The sequence below is a fragment of the Sciurus vulgaris genome (genome assembly GCF_902686455.1).
Source record: "Sciurus vulgaris genome assembly, chromosome: 2".
NCBI lineage: Eukaryota > Metazoa > Chordata > Mammalia > Rodentia > Sciuridae > Sciurus > Sciurus vulgaris.
In genome coordinates, this window is record NC_136462.1 from 26,463,716 (window position 1) to 26,483,022 (window position 19,307).

Sequence of the window (19,307 nt, forward strand, 5' to 3'; positions counted from 1 at the left end):
CTCCTACAGCTTGATATACCCTGTGGCTGGTGGGATTTTCATGACGTGTCCTCCCCCATACACCACCCTGTGAGTCTTGTGTCTACTGACACTGTTGTGTCCCTACACCAAGCACGGGGCCTGGAGCCTAGTCGGCACTCAGTGAATACTGGTGAGCGAGTAGATGGATGATGACCGCCTGTCACGTGTTAGCACCATGATATGTGCAGAACACTAACACCCCTCTAGAATGTAAGCATGGGGGTCCAGGGTGGCGCCTGCCTTGCGAAGCCCTGGTGTGCACACAGCCCAGTATGTGGCACAGTGACTACTGTATGCTCAGGGAATACCGGGTGACCGAACAGAATGAGTGAATGACACCAAAGGGCTCTTACTTAAAATGAGTTCAGTGAGGGGCTTCACAGCAACATGGAAGCATGATGCAGGGACTTTACTTCAGCAAAGCTCCCATAATAAACATCATAAAGCAAGCTGTGAAATTGGTATTTTAAAAAAATTAATTTTAGCCATTGGTAAGAAGGTAATCAATAGGAGGTGAATTCTGGTTTGTATGTGAAGTCGGTATCTGGAGCAAATGATGTGGTAGACAGAGACCGAGGGCCAGTGCTACCAGAACATCTATGGATTTCCTAGTTGCAGTAGACTAGACTTGGGTCACATTTGTCTGGGGGTAAAGAGAGGACTTCCTTAATTAACTTAGCCGAGATACCAAAGAAAAGCTCCAAGGTCAGTGCATACCCCGTGGGGGCGCTCAGACCCAATGGCCATTTGCCATCATCATGTGTGACGCACCTGATGCAGGTCTAGGCTGTGGGTGTGGAGTGATGGGGTGGGGGAGATACCAGCTCTCTTGGAAATTTCATTCTAGCAGAAGGATATGTAGATTAAGACCACTTCAAGCTGGGCACAGTCACATACACCTGTTGATAGGAAAGATCACAAGTTCAAGTCCAGACCCAGCAACTTAGCAAGATCCTGCCTTAAAATAAAAATAACTTGAGAGGAAGGAGGGGGCAAGGGTATGAAAGATGGTGAAATGAGACTGACATCACTACCCTATGTGCATGTATGATTACATGAATGGTATGAATCTACATCGTGCACCCCATGTGCACCCCATGTGTGTACAATGAATCAAACTGCAGTCTGTAAAAATTCAAAAAATTTAAATAATAAAAAATAAATAAAATAAATAAAAACGACTGGGGATGTAGCTCAGTGGTAAAGCATCCCTGGGTTCAATTCCCAGTACCAAAATAAATAAGTACATAAATAACCATTTTAGACGAGAAGTGCTACCAAGAAAATAAAAGGACCAGCAGAGGCCATCGGTAGCCGGGTGGGTGATCAGGGGCGCTTTGAAGCAGGAGAGGGGAGCATGGAGGCACGAATGAGCTCAACAGTGAAGAACCAGGCTGCAGAGGAGCAGGGCAGAACGTTCCAGGACCAGGGAAACAGGCCTGCGCAAAGTCATCATCCAGTTCAAACAGCCAGGGAGACGCAAGGGAAAAATGGCCAGCATGCTAGAAAGATGAACCCACGACTCTTCACACTTCCTGACTGTGCCCCTCCAAGATTCATGCGCTGCAGCTCTAACCCCTAGCTGACTACTTGGAGATAGACTCCAAGGAAGGAATTAAGGTTAAATGAGGTCCTAAGGGTGAGGCCCTGATCCCACAGCATTAGCGTCCTTATAAGAAGAGCTCCCTACTAGAGCGCCTCTTCCCTACCCCAGCCCCGCCTGTACCAACGGGTCCCACGAGTGCTCAGGGCAATGGCAGCTGCCCACAAACCAAGAGAAGAGCTTTCAGAATGAAAACTACCTTGCAGACACCTTGATGTTGGACTTGCAACCTCCAGAACTCTAAGAAGTGAACTGTTGAAGTCGCCCCGTCTGAGGCATTTTGTTAGGACAGCCTGAGAAGATGAATGTGGTTCCAAAAATGAAAAAAAAAAAAAAGAGCATTTTATCAGATTGGGACAAATTTACCTGGGAGCAAACATGACCTGAATTCATATAATACTATCTATTGTATTCACTTGTCTAGCTTTATGGGAATATTCAGAATAGTCATACATTCCATTGATGAAATACTGATCTGCTTCTGTGCCTTAGAACCCGCTAGAGTATCAGGGTATATATGATACATAAACTAGGGTATCTTTTCAGAATCCAAAAAAACTCTGAATTACTGAACAAATCTGACCCAAGAGACTTAAATAAGGGATTATAAATTAGGATTTCCTTTAAAATCTTTACCATCAAGGGGTTCCCTATTTTCTGCAATAGGGCAGATTGAAGAAAAGCTAGGTAAATGCAGATAGCTTCCTCATTACAGGGTTCTTAAGAACTTTTAGTGTGTCCATCACTCTCAGAATGGGGACACTGAATGCAGGGTTTCCCAAGCTTACTGAATAAAGAAGGAAAGTCACCTCCCAAGACTAGGCCTTAAGGATGTCATTTCTGGAAGCACTAAACACACTACTTCACCAGCTCCCTGGGGACGTCCAAGCTGCTTTGTGGTCTTCTGAACAAAGATCAGATGCTCTCTGGGAGATTTCAGAATTGGAAGAAGAAGTGAGTCAGAAGAGTCAAACCCAGTTCCCCAAGCTCATGCTCCCAGTATCCCCCTGACCTTTCATCTCTACCTCCTTTCTTCTCTGTGTGTCTGTCTCAAACTCTTTCTACCTCTCTTACAAAGATATGTGTGATCATATTTAAGGCTCACCAAGATAATCTAGGATAAGCGCCTCTGCTCACAATCCTTAACTTAATCTTAATATTAACTTAATACCTTGCCGCCCAAGGTAATTTTTCATGCTTTGCCATATGAGGGAATAACCACAGACTCAAGGATTAGAACATGGACATATGGGGGAGGAGAAACAGTCTGCCCAATACAGTGTAAGTTGCTTATGCTCTATGTGAAGAGGTATAATTCCACTTAAAGGTAAATGTGTGATAGGTGAAAGATGTAAAAATATAGAAGAATGTAAGAAGACTACCAACCAACTTGCCCTAATCAATATTTATTGAACGAGACACACAGCAATAGCAGAATACACTTTTTTTTTAGTGTAAATGGTATATTTATAGACAGACCTTATTCTGGACCATGGAACACATCTCAATAAGTTTAAGATTGAAATCATACAAAATGATATTGTGGAATTAATCTAGGAATCAATAATAATAAAATATTTGAAAATCTCCAAATAGCTGCCAATTTATTAAAGTAATATACTTTTTTAAATAACCCACAAGTCAAATAAGAAATCACAAGGGAAATCATAAAACATTTTGACGTGAATGAAAATGAAAATGCATCATGGCTAAAGGAGTGTTCAAGGCCAAAGGACTGCTTGCTACGCTGATGCAGTCACAAGTCGCTTAAAGACAGTGTCAACCTGAGGAATGTGTCCTCAGGCAATTTCATCATTGTGCAAACATCTCAGAGGATAATTCTATGAATTACGATGGCTACAATGTCACTGAGTGATATGATCTTAAGGCACACCATTAAATATGTAGTCCATTGTTGACTGAGACATCATTACACAGTGCATGACTTCATAGCATAAAAGAAGAAAAGTCTTATATAAACGGTCTAAATTTCTCATCTTAAGAAACAAGAAAAAGAAGAACAAATTAAACCCAAAATAATCTGAGGAAATACAATAATAAAGCTAAAACAGGATATGAATGAAATAGAGAACGGAAAATCAACTTTAAAAACCCAACATAACCAAAAGTTGGTTCTCTGAAAAGATCCATAAGAGTAATCAAACTCCAGAAATATTCATTGGGGAAAAAAAAACACCAAAAAATGCTAATATTGGGTATGAAAGAAGATACATCACAACGGATCCCACAGATATTAAGAAGATACTACGTAATTACTAAGAACATTACACCAATGAATTCACAAATTTAGATGAAATGAGAAAATTCCTTGAAAGATACAAAGTACCAAAGTTCACCCAGGAAGAAATAGATAATCTCAAGAGCCCTACATCTATCTATTGAAGAAATCAAACTATTGTCATTTTATTCTTATTAAAGGAAATTAAATTACTCAACTAAAAAAAATTATATTTGTTTAAATACTTTCTGCCAAAAAAACCTTTACTCTCACAATGGTAAGAAGTTTATCAAACATTTAAGAAAGAAATGATGCCAATTTTTCCAGAAAATAGAAGAGAAGGAATACTTCATCTCACTGAGACTAGCATTATGCTGAGAGAAAAATATTACAGAAAACTATAGACCAATGCACCTTAAAAATAAATAAAAAAGACAAATGCAGAAAACTTCAACTAAATTTTAGTAAATTGAATCCAGAAATATATCAAAAATACATTATATAATGATCAAGTAGAATTCACCCTAGGAAGGCTAGGTTGGTTTAACATTCAAAAACTGAACAATCCCATTTGCCAGATCAATAGGCCGTTAATATATTTCATATATGCTTATATCCCAATAGACACAGAGAAAGTGTTGACAAAATTCAGCAGAGAGAACCTACAGCATGGGAGAAAATCTTTGCTAGCTACTCTCTGACAGAGGATTAATATCTAGAGTATATAAAGAACTCAAAAAACTTAACACCAAAAAACCAAATAACTCAATTAATAAATGGGCAAATGAATTAAACAGGCTTCTTCTCAAAAGAAGAAATATAAGTGACCAAAAAGTATATGAAAAATGTCCAATATCATTAGCAGTTAGGGTAATGCAAATCAAAACTATGCTGAGATTTCATCTCACATCAGTCAGAATGACAGCCATCAAGAATACAAATAAATACTAGAGAGGCTGTGGAGAAAAAGGAACACTTTTACACCGTTGGTAGGACTGTAAATTAGTGCAACCACAATGGAAATCAGTATGGAGGCTCCTCAAAAGACTCAACATGGACCCACCATATGACCCAGCTGTAACACTCCTAGGTATTTATCCTGAAGAATTATACTCATCATACTACAGTGATACATGTGTACCCAGGTTTCAGCAGCATAATTCACGATGGAACCAAATTATGGAACCATCCTAGGTGTTCATCAGCAGATGAACAGATAAAGGAATGTAGTATATATGCACAATGGAGTTTTATTCAGCCATAAAGAAAAATGGGATGATGTCATTTGCAGAAAGATGGACAGAACTAGAGACCATTATGTTAAACAAAATAAGTCAAACTCAAGTCAAGGGTCATATGTTTTCTCTCATATGCAGAAGCAAGGGAGGAAAAAGAAAAAGAAAGGTGGAGGCTTGAGATCTCATGGTAATAAAGGGAGATCAGGAAAGAGATCAAGGAGTGGGCGGAGGGGAGGGGAGAAGTGCTGGGGAGTGATTTTAACCAAGTTATATTGCTATATTGTGTGCATGCACAAATATGTGACAACAAATCCCATCATTTAACTATAATGCACCAATAAAAAATGTGGGTGGGGGAATAAAGAAGGTGCTAACAAAGTCCAGTGTCTAGGGCCTGCTTCCTGGTTCGCAGACTGCCACCTACTCACTGTGCCCGCACGTGGCAAAACAGGTGAGCCAGTCATCTATTCATTCATGAGAGCTCTGTCTTCATAACCTAATCACCTCCCAATGGTTCACCTCCAAACACCACTGCCCTAAAGAATAGGCTTCAACACCTGAATTTGGAGGAACACTAACATTCAGCCTCTGGCAAGGATAGCGGTTCCAGAAACCACAATTTGTCTTTCACTTTAGAGGGTATATTCCCTCATGTCCCAGACAATGGGCAACTAGACATTTTTTTTTTTTTTTGATGGGATAGTTCCCTAGCTCCCATTTACCTTCCCAGTCTGACTAGCACAATGTCATCAATATGGTGAGCTGGTGTGATGATGTCCTGTTCAAGTACAGTCAGTCCAGATCTCTGGATCATTTCATGACAGAAAGAGGAGAATTAGAATAATCTGAGATAAGATGGCAAGAACAGCATTTTCTGTTCTGAGTGATTGCAAACTGCTTCTGATATTCTTATATGATAAGTAGTAGGATGGAAGAGAATGCATTTGCAAGATTCATAACCATACACTCTCAGCTTCCAAGACCTGTATAGTTTTCTCAGGGACCAGACTGGTGACCTAAATGGAGAGACATCATGAGGACTATCTCCCCTGCATCCTTTTAGATTTAGATGACAGTGTTAATTTCTGCCATCTTCCCTGAGATGAGATATTGGTTTAGATTTACTGACTTCACCAGAGGAGGGAAAGACTAAGCCTTTCACTTAGTCTTCCTCACTATAATATGTCTTGCCCCACAGATCAAGAAACAAAGGAGACGATGTGGAGAGTGGCGACTTGAATCGTGGTCGCTCTGACTGCATCGTGACTGTTGCACTGGGAACTTCCTGTGCAAATGTGCAGGTTGAGGTGGCCCAGTTGCTATGGTGACCCCTGACCTGGGGAGGCTCTGTGCAAAGGTACAGAGCTGTATCAGGCAGGACCTCGAGTTCAGGCACCAACTCCCAGGGACAGAGAATTCTGAACCTAACAAGATGACCCTAATGTCTTAGCAGTCCTACGTTCTTCAAATTGCCTGCTTTGTGAAATTTTCCCACAGTAACCTTTTGATGAAACCTGTAGAATAAAAGTGTTGTTCTAGCTCTGGGTCATTCATCCTCCAACAGAGGGTGATGTCCCACCTAGCCCCAGCTTTTTCTCTCTATGTATGTCTGTCTGTCTTTTCTCAACCCCCTATTCGTCCTTTTCTGAATTAACACCATGGCTGAGAAATGAGGCCACAGCAAGAGGGTAGTGCCAATAACTACAAATGTCTATTTCAATTATATACTCAGGAATGGCAAAAATTATCACCCGTGGATCCACAGATCCACTGGACTTATTGTGAGCTGGACTAGGGACAGAATATTTGCTACACACACACACCCTATGCACACATGCCCTGGTCTATCAGGGGGACCAAATGACATTTCAGGTCTCCAAGTATCAATGTCAACTCTGACCCTGTGTTTGTAGTCCTCAACCTGTTCCAGTTCTTCCCCTTTCCCTAATGTAGAGTATCCCAGGTGAGTGCTGTAGATAATGTTGGGAGAATTATTACCATTATGTTTGCTGTGATGTTGCAGGCTCTCCTCCTGGGGACCTGGTCTCTCCTTCTGTCAACTGGTTCTGGGTCTAACAGTCATCTCAGTTCAGGAAACTGAGCAAAGGATTGTAGCTTGCCTCAGCTTCTCTTGGCATTCTGATCATCCATCCCAATTTTTTGTTTTTATTGTACAGCATAGTATCCACATTGGCTGCCCCTACAGATGCTGTGTTCTATTAACCACTTCCTTAACTCTGCAACTGGGGACCCCTCTTTATGACCTTTTTGCCCATTACAACAATTGTGTCCACTGCTCCTTGATCAAGCAGCTCAAAATCCAGCCGTAAGCATCCAGCTTCTGCTGGAACATGTCTAGGACTCAAAGCTTCTTTGGGGAACATTCCCTTTATTCCTTATCAGACCTGGCCTGCCTCTAGACAGGTGTTGTGACATTACCTTAGTTTTTGGCTCAGGGGACAGCAGGGTAGGTGGGGGCATTCTGAGAAAGGCACATACTATGTTGCAGAGAAGGTATCATTGCACTGTCTTCAAGCAAAGGAGAATGTTAGTCCTTGTTATGGAGAAAAGGGTCATTTCTCCAGATCCAGTGGATACAGGGAAATCTATGATTTTCATGCATATCAACCAGAGGTCCCCATTGCATGTGTCAGGGTCCCATTCTCTCCTAGCAAGACCCTGACCTTGGTCAGACTTGACCTGAGCACTTAATCTTAGGTTGAGAATTCAACTTTCTTTCCAATTCAGCTCCTCTAATGACTGCTGAGTCCTGAGCATGAGCCTACCTTCTGCTGGAGATGAGAACCTCTTTACACTCCACCAAGGAAGTCCTGCAGATCTCACACTGAGCTTTCTATTTGTGGTTTGATCACTCTTGATCCTTCAATATATCTTCCCAAAGCATTATTGAGCTTAGCAAGAGCTACCCAATTCCACAGTCCTCATAGCTACTCTCGAATACCTGATGCGACGCACCAGGTAGTCCACTCTTCTCCACTGCTACTCCATCTCGAGACACCACAAAGTTTGCCCCACAGTCATGTACAGGGACCATCTGTGCTGCACCTACTACCAGTGACCAGTTCTTACTGCCACCCCAGTGGTAATAACCCAGCTCCAAAATCCTATCCTAGCTTTTGTTTTCCCAGACCATCTTGGGCACCTACTGTCACAAGTCAGCTTCCCAAGAAGAAGGATTTGAGATGGAGATTAGCACAGAAGAGGTTTATTATGAGGGGTTCTTAAGATCAACACTCGTATGGTAGAGGGTGGTAAAGGAAGGATGCAGGTTGGGCACAGGGAGAGCCTGACCCTTAATTTTGGTGGAGGCCTCCTCTGAACCCCAGAGGAGTTAACAAAGCTGGGGTGATACTTCCAAGTTGTCCTGAGTTGAATGAGGGAGCCAGAGCTTTTATCACTGGATGGAAGCCACCCTGAAAAGTGGGTGTGACCTTAAGTTAGGCAGCTTTCTGCAGATAAAGCCATCCCAAGAGGACTGGCTGCTGAGGCCCTTCAGACACAGCACTCCTAGCTGATGGGCCACACATGTGCTTCATTCCTGAAGGCAGGTCTCAGTGCCATATCACAGCCACCAGCCCTCCTAAATAAGCCACCTACGCCCAAGCCCTGGTTTTAACCTTCACTGTGGGGGAAAATATACAAAAAAAAATGTAAACATTTGGGATGTTTAATTCACTAAAAAGGGAGGGGAGTTTCCCACAGACCACTAAATTGTTATTTGGAAAAGAAAAGAGAACAGATTGTCTGAGAAAGGGAGGCATCTGTAGGTGCTGGGAATACTTGTATCTCTTTCTTTTCCAGGAGAGTCCTTTATTTTATTTAGCTTGAACACACACACTTTCTGGGTCTCTATATACTGAACCTCAGTCTATATGGACAGCAATCTGGACAATCAGGTGCTAAGTTGCAAAGTTCTCAGAGACATCAGAACGTTGGATGGATGTAAGAACAGGGGCAGGCAGGTCTGCTGAGGGCCTGACAGAGGTCTAGGCTTCATCCACAAGGGAAGTTCAACCTGACTGCCTAATGTCTGCCTTCCTCCTCCTCTTCCCTAGACATGCTGCCTTAGCACATTCCCCCTGCTAGAACAAAATACCTGAGACGAGACAATTTGTAAATAACAGAAACTTATTTCTCACAGTTCTGGAAGTCGAGACGTCCAAGATTAAGGTACTGTCAGGTTGGGTGCACGCTGAGGGCCCGTTCCTCATAAATGACACCATCTAGGTGTCCATACCTGGTAGGAGCCAGAAGGGCAGAAGAGTGCCTAGCTAGTTCCCTGTAGCCCTTCTATAAGGGCATTAATCCCATGACTAATCACCTATGAAAAGTCACTTTTTAATATATCACTTTGGGGTATAAGTTATAACAGATGCATTTTGAAATTTTGAAGGAACACATACTTTCAAACCACAGTATTTCAGCTCTGGTTCTTGAAATCCATGCTTTTCTCAGATGGCAAATACATTCCTTCTATCTCACTCACCCCGGAAGTCTTAACCTGTTTCAGCATCAGTGCACAAGCCTAAAGTCCGGAATCTCATCTAAGCCAGATCTGGGTTACACTGGAGGTACAGTTCACTCCGAGGCAAATCACTCTCCCGCTGTAAACCTATAAAACCAAACAAGCTATGTACTTCCAAAATATAGTGGGACAGGCATAGGGTAGAAATTTCCATGACAAAAGGGAGAAATAGGAAAGGAAAGAAGAATAGCAGGTCCCAAGCAAGTCCAAAAACCCAGAGGCAAAAAGCATTCCATCTCAAAGCTGAGAACAGCGTTTGCCTCCGTGCTCTGTCTTCTTTACACCCCCAAAGGCCTGGCAGCCCAGCCCTCAGGGTTTGGCTGCTAGAGACAACATTGTTCTCACAGGTTGAAGTTGGGTGCTGGAAGTTCTTTCTAGCTGGTTTTGCACTCTGGTGGCTCCACAGATGGAGGGTATTGGGCGACTCCCTGCCCCCACTAGGCATGGCCCCGCGGCCATGACAGTTCTCCACCTGGACATGATACTCTATGCTTCTGCAGTTAGCACCACCTGGCACCGCCAAGGTTAACAGCTTATGCCTTCCAGAGGGGCCGCCTGAGCTGAGCCCTGGGCCTGCTAGAGGCACAGTTGGGCACCTGGAGTACGCTGTGCCCTAATGCATTGAGCAGAAACAAGGTGAACCTGAGGTCTCACAGGTGCCCAAGACCCCCTCACCTGAAGCCATTCTGTTCTCATGGCCCTGGCGTTCTAGGCCTGCGATGGGTGAGCAGCCAGAGTGCTCCAAAATGCCTTCAAGGTCTTTCTTTCATGGTCCTGATGAAAATCACTGGGCTTCCTCTGTCCACCCTAATCTCATCGTCGATGTTTAAACTGGCCACATGCTTGGTATTTTCTCCCCGTAATTCTCAAGACTGAGAATTTTCCAGGTCTTCACAGTCTTCCTCCCTTTTGATTATAAATTGTTTTGAATTCATTTCTCTCTTCTCAAACTTTACTCTAAGCCATTAATAGAAGCCATGTAGATCACATCACCTCGCTTGGAGATTTCTACCAAATATCCTCGTCCACCACCCTTAAGTTCTGCCATCCACAGAGCCCTAGAACAGGGACACCATTCAGTCAAGTTCTCTGCCCCTTTGTAACAAGGTTGGCCTCTCCTTCAGTTTACAACACCTTATTTCTTGTTTCCAACCAAGGTATCATCAAAATTGCCATTTCTGAGGAGTGGGATAGCTGAGTCAAAAGATGGGTCCATTCTAAGTCTTCTGAGGAATCTGCACACTGCTTTCCAGAGTGGCTGCACCAATTTGCAACTCCACCAGCAATGTAAGTGTTCCTTTTCCCCCACATCCACGCCAATACCTACTATTGTTTGTGTTCTTGATGACAGCCATTCTAATTGAAGTAAGATGAAATCTTAGAGTTGCTTTAATAATCAGCATACTACAGAGATACAGCCACATCAATGTTCATAGCTGCTCAATTCACAATAGCCAGACTGTGGAACCAACCTAGATGCCCTTCAATTGATGAGTGGATAAAGAAACTGTGGTATATATATATACAATGGAATATTACTCAGCCATAAAGAATGATAAAATTATGGCATTTGCAGGCAAATGGATGAAATTGGAGAATATCATGCTAAGTGAGATAAGGCAATCTCAAAAAGCCAAAGGACGAATGATATCGCTAATAAGTGGAGGATGACACATAATGGGGGGAAGGGAAGGGTTAGTGTTAGGGTTAGAGTTAGGGTTAGGGAGGGGGGCAAGTATGGAGGAAGGAAGTACTGTATAGAGGGTAAAGAGGGGTGGGAGGGGTGGGGGGAAGGGAAAAAATAACAGAATGAATCAAACAACATTACTCTATGTAAATTTATGATTACACAAATGGTATGCCTTTACACCATGTACAGACAGAGAAACAACATGTATCCCATTTGTTTACAATTAAAAAAAGAAAAAAAAATTTGCATGTCTCCAATTACTAGAGATGTTGAACACTTTTTCATATATTTATTAATCGACTGTATATCTTCTGTAAAGTGTCCAGTTCCTTGGCCCATTTATTGATTGGGTTCTTTGTATTTTTGGTGTAAAGTTTTATAAATTCTTTATAAATTTTGGAGATTAGTGCTACCCAAAGGACTTAAAATTAGCATACTACAGTATAGTGGTCACATCAATGTTTACAGCAGCTCAGTTCACAATAGCTAGATTGTGGAACCAACCACATGTCCTTCAACAGATGAATGGATAAAGAAACTGTGGTATATACACACAATGATGGTATATATACAGTCATAAAGAAGAATAATATCATGGCATTTGCAGATAAATGGATGGAATTGGAGCATATCATGCTAAGTGAAGTAAGTCAAGCCCAAAAAACCCAATGACCAAATGTTTTCCCTGATAAGTGGATGAGATATATGATGGGGGTGGAGGGGATGGGGGGTGAGAGAAGAATGGAGGAACTTTAGATTATGTAGAGGGAAATGAGAGGGAGGAGAGGCAGGGGTATGAAAATTGGTGGAATGAGACAGACATTATTACCCCATGTACATGTACGATTACATCTCATCATGCACAACCACAAAAAGATGTACCCCATTTGTGTACGATGACTCAAAATGCAGTCTGTAAAACTAAAAAAAAAAAATTAAATTTAAAAAATTGCCATTACCAATCATATTTCTACCAACATTCTGATCACAACTACTTAAGCAACCTCTATGAGAAAAGCCTTTTTATAGCTCTCCCTCTCCTCAGAATGGACTTCATGGTCCATTCTCTACCCATTACCCAGTTCTAAAGCCACAGCCAGATTTTTACATATTTAGGGAATTTTTAATAATTTTTATTTGTTCTAATTAGTTATACATCACAGTAGAATTATTTTGACACATCATACATAAATGGAGTATAACTTCTCATCCTTCTAGTTGGACAAGAGGTAGAATCACATCAGTCATGTAATCATATATGCACATTAGGTTATAATGTCTGATTCATTCTACTATCATTCTTACCCTCATACTCCCTTCCCTCCCTTCATTCCCTTCTGTCTAATCCAAAGTGCCTCTATCCTTCCCTATCCCCCCCTTATTGTCAATTATCACCCACATATCAGAGAAAACATTTGGCCTTTGGTTTTTGGGGATTGGCTTATTTCACTTAGCATATTATCCAGCTCCATCCATTCACTAGCAAATGCCATAATTTCATTTCTTTTTTATTGCTGAGTAATATTCCACTGAGTATATGTACCACATTTTCTTTATCCATTCATCTGTTGAGGACACCTAGATTGGTTCCATAATTCAGTTATTGTGAATTGAGCTACTGTAAACATTGATGTGGCTGCGTCACTGCAATACGCTGATTTTAAGTTCTTTGGGTATAAGCTGAGGAGTGGGATAGCTGGGTCAAATGGTGGTTCCCTTCCAAGTTTTCTGAGGAATCTCCATACTGCTTTCCAGAGTAGTGGCACCAATTTGCAGTCCCCCTGGCAATTTACATATTTGTTACAAAAACACTTCACTTCTTGGTATCAATTTCTATCCTAGTCCATTTCTGCCTCTATAACAGAATCCTGGTCTGGGGACGGAGCTCAGCAGTAGAGCACTACCACGTGTAAGGCCCTGGGTTCCACCCCTAGTAGCACAGGCAGGCAGAGGAGTAATTTATAACAACTGCAACTGAGTAATTTATAAACAAGAGAAATTTATTTTCTCACAGTTCTGGAGGCTGGTAAGTCCAAAATCAAGGTGCCAGAAGATTCAGCGTCTGGTGTGGTCCACTCTCTCCTTTAAGATGGTACCCTATTGCCGAATCCTCCTGTGATAAGGGTGAAAGGGAAGAACTCTGTCTTCATGTGGCAGAATAGATGGAAGGGCACAAAGGGACCAGAGCACCCTACTTCACTTCTTCAAATGAGCACTAATCCCATCTATGAAAGATATGTAGCCTAATGGACTAATCCCCTCCTGGGGGCCCTGCTTTGTTATATACTCACCTTGAAGGTTAAGTTTCGACGTATTTTAGAGGGACACAAACATTCGAACCATAGCATATGCCTCTCCATATCAAATCCCAGCCAAGGCGACGTAAGAGCTTAAGTAGAGATGGTAGAGCTTTAAGAAACTGATAGGGGGCTGGGGGAGGGGGCAACTCAGTGGTAGAGTGCTTGCCTCACATGCACAAGGCCCTGGGTTAGACCTGCACCACTGAGAAGGGAGGAAAAAACAGGAGAGGGCTGATTACATTGCAAGTCCAAGGTGGGCCCAGGAGGCAATCAGGTTGATGTGAAGTGATGAACGATCCAAGGATGCAGGCAGAGGCACATCCTGTGGCTGGCCTTGCTTATACCATTCCAGCCAGGAGCCTGCTCAGCTGGGTTGACTGACTGCATCAGCCCCACAAGGCTGCATCCAGCAGAGGCCCCAGCAGCCACAGGTCAGCACCCCACCGTCCCGGCCTTGTCCCTTCTCCCTAGCATGAAATCTAATCTCCCCCCTTGACGGAAGCTATTCCCTCTTCATTAAAGAACAGAAAGGTTGGGTACCAGGTTTACAGGTGTGCTGTAAAAATCATGGCTTTGGCATCCAACTCACCAAAGATCAAACCTCATCTCTACCTTATCTTGCTGTTCTTAGAAGTTGGGCAACTTAATTCTGGATACTTTGCTTCTCTCCTTTGTAGATTTTGAATATAACCTAATTTATACAGTGGTTGAAGGATTCATTGGGGTCATATATGTGAACCTTGCCCAAGGTGCTTAATCAAATGTGTCCTCTAGCAGGCACAGTGGGAGTGCCGCCAGCTCTCAGGATGCTGAGGCAGAGGATGGTTTGAGGCCAGGAGTTTGAAACCAACCTGGGCAACATAGTGAGACTCCAACTCAAAAAAGTATCTGCCTTCCCCTCCCACTGTGAGATGATTTTGATCGTCCTGCCCTGTGCCAAGTTACCGGAATATGTGTGACAGTTATCACAGTACTCATGGTCTGTAAGCTCCCCAGAGGCAGAGGCCACATCTATTGTATTCACCACACCACATCTATTGTATTCAGTGCACACCCAGCATCTAGCACAAGGCCTGGCACCTCTCAGTACCTCAAGATATTTTTGGATTGAATAATGAACTCTAAAACTTGAATCTTAAAATCTTAGAATTATAGTATTGAAATAATCCAAAAAAGTGCTTCAAGTCATAGGATGGTCTACCAATTACTTGCTGGCCCGCTCCAACTGAGATGTAGTCAATGCCTAGAGTACTGTGTTAAGAAGGATTCTGAGGTCATGTCTGCCCTGACCAGGTGAGAGCAGAGTGATTGATTTGCAATGTCTGGCAAAGGTGTAAAAGGGGACCAAGCATCTATACTCACCCTTTTTGGTCCACACTTCCACATCCCTGGACAGATGAGGAAACAGAGTCAAAGATCACAGGGCCAGCTCCTCTAACACAGAGAAATAACAATATGCATGTCCACTCTTCTGATTTGGAAGATTACAGCAGCAAGTTAGCAACAAAAACCCAAACAGACTGCAAGCAGCCCTTCCTTCCAGCCACGGTCCCAGGATAAACATTCTTCCTCAGCCCTGTTAGCACGGTGCCTGCTGTAATGCAAAGTAATGCTGATGGACAGCACAGGCTGAGAAATTTCAATTAGGCCCAGAGACCAAACTCACCCGTCATTTCCCTCTTGGCCACATCTTTCCATTCAGACTACCTCAGCTCTGCACCAGCCTCCCCTGCCCTGGGTCTGGTACGCGGCTGCCCCCCTCTCTGCAGCCTCCCGGGTTTCCCTGGCCACAGCCCTCATTTCTGATAGATTGGTCCCTGCTCTCTGAAGATCACTGGTTGGGAGAAGCAGCGAGGAGAGTGATTAGCAAATGCAGCATCCTGGCGACCCTTCTACAGGGAAGGGCAATTGTTTGTTAGCTTAAGTAAATCCCTGGGCCTCGATCACCAGTACAGCACAGGCAAAGAAATGAGAATGGACTCGCTCTCCACGCCGGCACTCTGCGAGGGCCTGGTAAGGTGAGCAAAAGCCAAAATAAGTTTCTCTTCATTTAAAACCAAGACCTCTCCACAAGGAGGTAAGCGTAACTTCCCACGCCTGCACCACATGCACATGTGACTTCCTTCCCAAAAGTAAAACATAGGAAGCAGGGGAGAGTGATTTACAGAGGAGAAACCTGAGAGGTGACCCGGGATAAGTCACAGTAAGGTGACACCTTGCTGTGGTGGCGGAAAAGCACACTCCCTCTCTGAGGTCTTCCTCTCGCCACCACCCCAGTCTGACCATGCAGAACACAGCAGACACCCTAATCGAAGGACTTCAAAATCCCTGACTAGCATTCTCCAGAACTGTCAGGGTCACTAGAAACAAGAAAAGCCCAAGAAATTGTCACAGCCAAGAGGAGCCTTAATAGAATGTGAAAGACTCTAGATGGCATCTGGGAATAGAAAAGAGGAGAGGAGAGAAAAAAACCCTAAGGAAATCTGAATCAAGTGTGAACTTCAGTTAATAATAATGTATCAATGTTGGCCCATCAATTGTCAGAAATATACCATGCTGATCTAAAATGCTAATTTTAAAGAGTATATCTCCATTTATGTATGATCTATCAAATGTATAAGTGCATTCTACTGCCGTGTTGACTAATCAGAACAAATTTAAAATTTAATTTTATAAAAGTGTATGTCTCAGTTCATACGGGCTGCTGTAACAAAATTCTGTAGACTGGGTACTTTTCAAACGGTACAGCCAAATCTAAGATCCAGGCACTGGCAGATTCAGCATCTGGTAAGGACCAGTGTCCTGGTTCACGCCTGGCTTCTTGCCGAATCCTCACACCGAGGAAGGGCAGAATGAAATCCCCAGGACCTGTTTTATAGGGCGCTAGCTCCATTCGTGAGCAGGGAGAGGAAGATTCCGACATATGAACTTAGGGGAACATGAATATTCAGAACCCAACACAGAGTCTATGAGCACACTCTATATTATTTTTACATCTTTTCTGTAAATCAAAAGCTATTCTATAAAAACATGAATGTTTTACAAAATGAAGGCAAGGGGTTTATGGGTGGTGTCTGAAGAGCCCAAGCAGGTAACTTTGGCAGCGCTGTGGCCGCAGGACTTATCCACGTTCTCCCTCCCTCTGAAATGACTTTTCCCATGCAGCAGCCTGCTGGTCCCTCCCACGAACACTCTTTGGTGCGAGTCTGACTCTAAAACCTACAGGAAAAGCCTGAAGCCTGGACTGCTCTCTAGCACAGCCCCCAGCTGTTTCAGAGTTATGCCTTAGTGATCCCACAGGAACTGGAAAATACCTTCCAGTCCCTCATCTGCACTTTAGAGACCAGGAAGCTGGGCTCCTGGTGCAGGAAGCTTGCCTGGCTACACAGACGCTGAGACCCAGCCTTGCTCACACCAGTCCACAGCCCGTCTCTTTAGAACATGCTGCTCAGAGAACATGGGTCCTGATTTGCTTGCTAGTGAACTCATCCATCACCATTTCCATCACCATCCATCATAATTTAGAACATCCAGATGCTTCAGTACCCTCCCAAGAAGACCCTCATCTGCTTGTGAACGGCTGCTTATCAAAAAAGCACCCAGGGTTAAGGATATTACAGAAATCAATCTTTCCTCCCTCCTAACAGTTGACATCCCAAATTAAAGAGAATACTCCAGAAGAGAACTAACCCATATTATGCTGTGGCATGAAGTTAAATAGACAGATACAGCTTCCTTAAGCAAGCCTCAGATGCACACTAGCTAACTGTCACATGCATCAAGTATGGATGTGCATGAAGCCAGTCAAAATGTCAAGGTCAAAGTCACCATCATGCCACAGTCTACCTCTTCCAATAAGTGTTTGTCCACTGAGGAAGGATGAGTAAAGTAGTCACATGGGAATTAACACTCACTGAAAGCATTGTAGATGTTACTCATGATTCATTCAGTAAGCACCACAACTTATTAAGCACCATTATGTGCCAGGAAAGAGGGGAAGAACTGAGAACACAAATATAAAGTAACACCAAGGCTCTCAATTTCAGTCCAATAGGGAAGACTTTGATGTCAATGACAAAATCATAGAACCATGTGACTGAAACACGAGCCTGAGATTAGATGATAATATCCAATCCTTTGTGAAGGAAATACTATTTGCTCATGACTATGTTCTCCAGATGAGGAAACTGAGGCTTCAAAAAGTTAAGTGTCTCACCCAAAGAAGCAGCTACCCAGTGGTGGAGCCAGAAAAGAGAAGTGAGGTGGCACAATTCCAAAGTCCATATTTTTCCACTGGAACAATGTTTGCCAAATTAAGTTGTTGGTACATACTCTACAAAATGTTTCCCATGGTCAATTAAGTTGGAGAATAGAGTATACAACTTCTTCCTCTAGGAAATTCGAAATGCCTGTATGAATAATAAAAGCTCTAAGAAGTCTTACAGCAAAATATCTCTTTAACCCAGTAGTGTCCTAGACATAATGGACCACTAAAATGTTTTTATAAACTCTTTTATTTTTTTCAGAATACTTATTAACATATGGGGCAATAATGAGATGGGGAGTCTATTTCGGAAAACTTGCCCTTATACCCTGCTGCCACCCCCAAGGTAAACAAATGCAGCTACCTGCAAGAAGTGCCTAACTTGGACTTGGCAGGTTAGAACTTTGACAGAGTCAAAAATATCCCTCTGAAAAGCACAGAGCCCATGAGGTTTAACCAGGCCCTCTGAGCCTGGGTGATATAAAGGCAAGATACATCCTGGTCAAGACTTCCGTCTGGACGTATCCCGAGCGAAGCAGGCCTTTGCAGCGAGGGAAGGCGAGCGCAGGACGCACCGAGACCTCTGGTTCTTTGTGCAAGGAAGAATCCGTTCCTGAGGTTTGCCCACCTGCAGCAATGGGACGCAGGAAGTCAAAACGGAAACCACCCCACAAAAAGAAGATGACAGGCACCCTGGAGACCCTAGTCACCTGTCCCTTCTGCAACCATGAGAAATCCTGTGACGTGAAAATGGACTGTGACCACAATACCAGAGTCATCTCTTGTACCGTGTGCCTAGAGGAATTCCAGACACCCATCACATATTTGTCAGAACCAGTAGACATGTACTGCGATTGGATCCACGCCTGTGAGGCAGCCAATCAGTAGCAACACAGAGGACCCACCCCCTCGGTAGTCCTGCCTGCCACAGGCCCACCTGCTGGGGTGGTTTCCTCATATCCTGGGCAAGGAAGCCTCCAGAGCCTGAAGTGGGACCTCCCTGGACTCCACATCACCTCACCAGCACCTCACCTGTATGAACAGGACTTCCCACCCTCCTTCCCTTCCACCAAGTACCTGTACTGGGGTGTCAAATCCGCATTCCCCAGGTCCCTTGGCTGGGCCTTGGTAGGAGGCCAGCTCCCTTGTGCTAACCAGGAAGCAATGTTTCATGTCAAGTTGCTTTTGTAGAGGAGGCAAGGGATGGTGTGGGGATAGCTGTCAATCAATTAGCCCTTCGATAAAGCAGCCAATGCAGAAAAAGAAAAAAAAAAAAAAAAAAGACTTCCGGCTGCACTCTAAATTCTATTCTTTGCCCACGGAACTTCCCAGGACTCCTGGGGTAACTCAAGGGCAGAATTAAGCCAGAGAGGAGGTCATAAAGGAGGAGAGAGACCCCTGGAAAT

At 43.4% G+C, this 19,307-nt stretch overlaps 1 protein-coding gene across 1 annotated transcript; it reads left to right on the plus strand.

Moving 5' to 3' along the window:
- Nucleotides 1–18,438: 18,438 nt before the first annotated feature.
- On the plus strand, nt 18,439–18,840 carry LOC306653468 (transcription elongation factor 1 homolog). Its single transcript, XM_079126493.1, has one exon. The coding sequence runs from the start codon at nt 18,538–18,540 to the stop codon at nt 18,787–18,789; it is 252 nt and encodes an 83-aa protein (XP_078982619.1). The 5' UTR covers nt 18,439–18,537; the 3' UTR covers nt 18,790–18,840.
- Nucleotides 18,841–19,307: the final 467 nt, after the last annotated feature.